This window comes from Haliotis rufescens, unplaced genomic scaffold, assembly GCF_023055435.1.
Source record: "Haliotis rufescens isolate VD_foot unplaced genomic scaffold, xgHalRufe1.0.p SCAF_14, whole genome shotgun sequence".
In the NCBI taxonomy this organism is placed as follows: domain Eukaryota; kingdom Metazoa; phylum Mollusca; class Gastropoda; order Lepetellida; family Haliotidae; genus Haliotis; species Haliotis rufescens.
In genome coordinates, this window is record NW_025963824.1 from 4,873,686 (window position 1) to 4,880,589 (window position 6,904).

General features: G+C 39.0%; 1 protein-coding gene across 1 annotated transcript; it reads right to left on the bottom strand.

The window, feature by feature from the left end:
* Window positions 1-1,461: 1,461 nt before the first annotated feature.
* Window positions 1,462-2,862, bottom strand: LOC125379294. Its single transcript, XM_048395569.1, has one exon. It carries the CDS (start codon window positions 2,860-2,862, stop codon window positions 1,462-1,464), a length of 1,401 nt encoding a protein of 466 aa, XP_048251526.1.
* Between the last annotated feature and the right edge of the window lie 4,042 nt (window positions 2,863-6,904).

The window sequence follows — 6,904 nt, forward strand, 5'->3', positions numbered from 1 at the left end:
GCCATGAAGGAGGAAATTTCCCAGACGTCCAAATTTGATCAAAAATAGTCAATAATGTTACTAAAGATGATTCTGGTAAGTGTTTCAGGAGTTGATAATGAATGTTATCAGCTCCGGCAGCCGTATCATGGGCTTGTTCAAGTGCCGTATGGAGTTCATTAATAGAGAAAAGTTCATTATAATCTTCCCCGTTATCTGAATTGAAATTAATAGTTTTCATTTCTTGCTGTTTTTGATATTTTTGGAATTTAGGATCATAGTTAGTTGAGGAAGAATGTTTAGCCAAAGTTTCACCAAGTTTGTTTGCAATATCAGATTTATCAGTGAGTAGTACATCCCCATTTTGGAGATGGCGGATGCTGGATTTGGAACCCTTACCTTTAATTTTCTGAATCATGTTCCAAACTTTAGACATTGGAGTACGTGAATTGATTTTTGAAACATAAGTTTGCCACGATTGGCGTTTATTTTGCTTAAAAGTACATCGTGCTTTAGCATTTAACATTTTAAATTTATTCAAATTACGGACCATTGGATGGCGACGGAAATAATGTTCAGCCTTTTTCCGTGCCTTCCTAGCTTGCTTGCAGTCATTGTTAAACCATGGTTTACGGATGTGTGGATTTGCAGAGGACTTCGGAATACATTCATCAGCAATTTTGAGAAGCTCATCAGAGAAGAGTTGAATAGGATCAGGAGCGTTGATAAACAAATTAGGCGTTAATTTGTTGGAGGACAGTAATTCAAACAAAGGCCAGTTTGCTTTAGTAAAGTTCCATCGTGATGATGGCTGAATATCAGAAGGGTTAACCGTTTTCAGAATGGTTGGAAAGTGGTCACTTCCACAGAGGTCATCATGGACTGACCACTCAAATTCATTCAACAGATCAGAGTCTGTAATCGACAAATCGAGGGAAGAGTATGTACCTGTACCAGGATGTAAATATGTCCTGGAGTCATCATTATAAAGACATAAAGCATTGTTGGAAATAAAATCTTCTATACTCTTCCCTTTAGTGCTGGTATGATCACTACCCCATAATGGATTATGTCCATTCAAATCACCCATTATGATACAAGGTTTAGGCAGTTGGTCATATAGTGCTTGGAGATCAGTTTGCTGAATAGACGAAGATGGAGGGATATATAGAGAACACAAAGTAAAAACAATGTGTAAAGTTATTCGGACAGCAATGGCTTGGAGAGGAGTATCAAGAGGAACAGTACTGTGGATGATACCCTGCCTCACCAACACTGAAGAACCTCCAGTGGCCTTAGCCCCTGGGGGGGAAAAGAAATGATAAGAACTATACTGTCTGATGTCGGTGTGATCGGTGTTTTTCAAGTAGGTTTCTTGAAGACAAAGAGCTGATGGTTTAAAATCTTGTAGTAAAAGTTGTAGATCATTATAATTATGTCGAAGTCCTCTGCAATTCCATTGAATGACGTGACTTGAGCAGCTCATGGCGGCTCAACTGGGGATCTTGAGCGGGAGGTACGTCCACTCTCATGGACCGGTTGTGTGGGAGTGACGTCCATCTCCAGAGGCTCAAACGGATTATGAACCTCTACAGTGGTTGTCACAGGAGAAGGCACCTCCAAGTGTTGGAGTGTTTTGGCCTTTCTCCTCATTTGCTTTTTCGCTTTATTTGATAAATGGGCATTGCCCTGACGTGTTTCAGCTACAGCTACATTTGGTTCAGTAGGTGGGGTGTGAATGGTCTCAGTTTGGGTGGCAGATGATGATATCTGTGGGAGGTCCTTAGATATATGAATGGAGTCCTCAAGTGTAATGATATCATCTTTTAACCAGGAGATAGAAGTCTGGCAGTGTGTGGATACCGTAGTTACCTTGGGAAGTTGCACTGGGGAAGAGACAGCAGCTGAATAACTTTTAGTAGAAGGTGTTTGAGATGGAAGTAGTAACTTTTTAGCTTCAGTGTAGGATATGTTGTTAGTATGTTTGATTCTTAAAATTTTTGTTTCCCGATCAAAAGCAGGACAGGATTTTGATGAGGATAGGTGCTCCCCGTTGCAGTTGGCACACCTGATCTCATTTGTGCATTCTGAACTCTCGTGAGTTTCACTGCAACGGAAACACCTGGCCTTGTTAGTGCAAGTTTTGGCCCCGTGACCGAATTTTTGACACTTGTAACATCGGAGTGGATTTGGAACATAAACCTCCACTCCGATGTTAAAGTAACCAGCTTTTATGAACTTTGGAAGAGTTGTCACAGAAAAAGTAAAAAGGTAGGTTTGGGTATTGACAATGGTTCCATCTTGAGTTTTTCTCGTAAACCGCTTAACTGCGGTGACACCTTGATTTTGAAGTTCGTCTGCTATCTCTCCTTCTGTCATGTCTGACAGACAGCGAGCTCGATCACGAACGATGCCCCTACTTGAGTTCAGCGTCTTGTGCGCTGAGACAACAACCTGTGTGTTTACAAACTGCTGAAGATCAAGCAGATTGACAGATTGTTGTCTCCGTGCACATTCTACTAGGATGGATCCACCACGGAGACGTGTTACATTTTTAACCTCACCACAGGCACTTTGTATGCCCTTTGAGATCGCAAACGGGTTGAGTTTTAAAGGACTTTCATCAACAGTTGAAATCACTAAGAATCTTGGCCAAGATTCAGGAAATATTTGAGATAATTCTTCATCAGATGATGAAGAAAGGTGCCTTCTTTTGTTTGCTTTAGATGAACCAGTAGATGTATTGGTAGCCATGGTATAATAAGAATATTCAGCACCCCTGCTCCCTACCCGCCATCGAGTGTCAACGAGGACGATGTTGCAGTGGAAGCCAGCCTGCAACATCAGGGTTACAGGGATGTTATACTCCAGAAATAGAGACATGGATAGCTGTTGTTAATAAAAGGAGAAATGTCAGGCTGGTTCGGCCCATGGCATTTTCCTATAAAAACACAGAATTCAGAGGTCTATATCACCAGATTGGCCCATGAGCCACCGCCTTCTGGCATAGGACTCTAGGCAAAATTTTAAATGTACATAATCAAGGTCATCAGATATCCTGTTCAAAAATGGTCTGAGATGACATTTGTAAATAATCAAGCATTCCATGCACAGGGCATGGCGTGACCAGCCGATTGATAGAATCGGGCCCATTCTACCACCCGTCTAGGTGAAGTAAGGGTCAAAGTGGTGTGTTGGGCAAAAGGAACACTTGTTCCTGGCTCCAATGCCCTCAACCACCAGAATCCCGTCCTCCACCGACACAGGGGCGCAACCCACGGCAAACAGGTTGCCCACTTTGGTCGCCTCTTACGACCAGCAATGGGGTGCTGTGGAAATATTCTACCCCGGTTCCACACGGGGGAAGAGCTATTAGCGTTACCCAGCACTCACCACGAGGAGGTTGCTCTTCACGAGTGCCAGGTAATTTAAGAGAAATTATTAGATAACATTAACTATACGAATTGTACGAGGAGGGAACTGGTCCGACCCCTGTAGTTGTAGGTTAGCATATATATCAAGGACTTAATAGATGAGATTAACCTTAGTGTACGAGGTCAAAACCTCGGATAAGTCACTAAGAAGCTGTTTAACTACTCAGTCTTCATAATAATAAATAGTTTTAAAGCATGAGAACCAGAACGGACTCACGTGCTGGTCAACCTCATGACATCATAGTAATTTATCATTAGAATGACGTAGAAAAGTTTAAGGATAAAACAAGATGGAAAATCGTCATTCGGGGAGAACGGTTTGCGGGACGCAAGTAGATAGGTCAGAGGTCACTGCGCTCATAAGTCATTCAGATTGCCGCCAGCAAGTTTGTGTGGTATCTGTTTTACCTTATTCAAAACCGTTTGAATAAAACTTATCTCAACTTGAACCACGTCGTTGTGTTCCTGCTGTGGTGTCTCCTGATTGCGAAGATCAAGAAAAAGGACCCAGGTTACAAGCTAGACTGATCCCGGAGTCGAAATTTTATGGTGCTGTGACCCGGATCTTGGACAACAAATCTCCAATCAGGAACCAAAATACAGTTAGGAGAATCTCTCAAGGTAAGTTTTGCCTTAAATGACTCAATTTGTTCTGCTAGCATATAGTGTATAGATTTTAGTTACAAAGAACTAAGTTAAGGTAATATATATCTCCCGCCCATTTTAACACGTTATGGTCCCAAACCAGGTAACTGACACAACATTTCTCTTAGCCCATGTCAAAAAAGCTGCAATGGAAATTCTAAAATAAACATTTCTAAAACTCCTTAATATCAAATGGCACTAGTTCAGTATGTGCTTTATATACAGACATGCAATGTTTGCCAAGGAAATATTTAACAGTTTATTTGTTATACTACTTAAGAAAACCAATCCTATATTAAAACTTAAATCCAACTTGTTGTCATGGAAACATAAACAATACAAATTTCTAAAAGTGCTATTTATCAAAAGGCACCAGTTCAGTATGTACCTGGTAGACATGCAAAGTTTTGTAAGAAAGTATTTGACGGTTTTTGAGTTACACTCTGGAAACGAACACCACCCTGTAGAACCTAAGTCCAACTTTTTGCCATGGAAACGTGAAAAATAAAAATTTCTAAAATTCCTAAATACCAAGAGGCACCAGTCCAGTATGTGTCTGGTAAACATGCACAGTATTTGTTGGAAAGTATTGAATGGGTTTTGAGTTATGCTCCGGAAAAAAACTCTACCCTATAGAACCTAAGTCCAACTTGTTGCCATGGAAACGTAAAAAATAATTTTTTTATAAAATTCCTTAATAGCAAAAGGCACCAGTTCAGCATGAGTCTGATAGACATGCACAGTTTCGTAGAGAAATATTTAACGGTTTCTGAGTTATGCTCCGGAAACGATTTTGGGACACGCGCACACGCACACGCACACACACACACACGGACGGAACCCATTTCTATATCCCCCGCCAAATTCGTTGGGGCGGGGGATATAATAAAGGAGTGGGTACACTTGTCTCCAGTACTACGAAATTGGATAGGAAGGCAAAAGATCGAGGGTACGGAGAAAGAAGACAATTCTCCGGACCACATAATAGCGGTCTATATAACCTTTTTAAAGAAAAAGAAGGCGAAGGAAGATGCCGAAAAGGAACAATGTAATTTAGCGAATACTAAAAGAAGAAGGGAAAGGTATTTAGCGGGGTTAAGGAGAAAGTGAAAGGAATTTGTGGACGATGTAGGAATATTAGATTAGGATATCTGGGTTGGGAAGCATAAGCTAGGATATATGAGTTAGGACAATAGAATGAACAACTACCTTTTACCATGGGACATAGCGATAGCACTAGCTAGGATTGGACCAGTAAGCGCAGCAGTTATAGAAAGAGATTTAGAAGATAGCATAAACGCATCACCGATACTAAAATTTTGGATTGAGTACCAAAGACTTTTGGGCACTAATTATCAGAATAATTCTCCGGCATATATCATTGTAGTATACCATTTTCTTATTCAACAAAGGAGAGTAGAGAGGGTACTGTCGAGAGAAAGATTTAGGAGGGAGAGAATTGAAAGTAATTGGTCTGTTTAATAAATTTTAAATATGTATGTGAATAATTAAATGCTTGTTTTTAACTTTGGTGTGATGCTACTATTAACATACATTATTGAAGGCTCTGTCCAGGAGGTTAAAGGACCGTAAAAATATTGCCCCCCTGTGTGACACGTAATTAAGTTCTTTAAATGCAGTGACGACGGGATAAATGAAGAAGGAGAAGGGGAACAGGAACAACTGATGTGTCCGAGTTTGTCTCAGGTCAGTATTAATTTGAATCTTAATATTTTTACAATTTTATTGATGCAAAGTGATAATATATTGTATTCCAATCTGATGACAGCAGCATATTGCTTTAATGAGAATATTTGTTCTGTCTATCACTACCATGCATGTGCTAAAATACGGATTGGTGATTTAAGTCAATCGTTTCACCGGTTCATTACTTAATGTATTTATGTATTTATACATTTATACATTTATGCATTTCATAGTCGTTTAGGCTATATTGTGCAATGCATAATTATCTAAAAATGTTATGTTAATGTTTGCATACGTACACTTCTTGACTTATTCTACAATTAAACTTGAAACAAATACAATACTTAAATTATAAATCTAAATCCATTTCGGTCAGGTTCTGCATACCATCTCTCCAATGGGGGGAATGGAAAACGCATCGTTTGTGAAATGATGTAGTGGTTACCGTGTTTTAGATTTTTTCCGATGTGAATCCTTTCCTGAAGTGGGAGAAACATGACGTTACAACAATCCACCAATCCCTATTAATGTCAGAGTTTGTACATATTGCTAAAATGTTTTACATTTTAGAACAGTGGAAGATGAAAAGCACATTTTAATAAACAGTCATTTTTTATGATTTAAGATATACACTTTTTTCTAAAGTTTTTAGTTGTTGTCCATCCTTTAATAAGTTCCAGGATTAACAAAAATTATGCTTTATTTAAAATGTTGAAAATCTGCAGATAAGTTTAGCAAATACTCTATTAGACATATATAAACGATTGATATCTTTTACATAGTGCTCTAATGTACCAGAAATATATCGTATGTACTTAGTATACATATTTATCCTTGTATAATCATTTTAGTATCACTGTTTTTATACTGGGTCTCATAAGCCTGATGACTGGGTGTTACTTCTTAATGTTGAATATATTGTCTATTGGCATCGGTCCATTCATAATTGAATACGACTGTTGGAAAATAGCATTGTTAAAGAGAGTGTGTGATAACTCTATTATAGTCGTGTCATAATAATAATGTTTGACATTAACTGGCCAGTCTGCCTTTTATAAGTACATTTCTACGCTAAGACCATGGCCCAGGAACAAATACTCGAGTACCTGAAGACTTTGACTTCTGATAACCTAGACAAA

Excerpts from the sequence above, each read along its gene's own strand:
- LOC125379294 (XM_048395569.1), bottom strand. The coding sequence starts at position 2,862 with ATGTCTCTATTTCTGGAGTATAACATCCCTGTAACCCTGATGTTGCAG.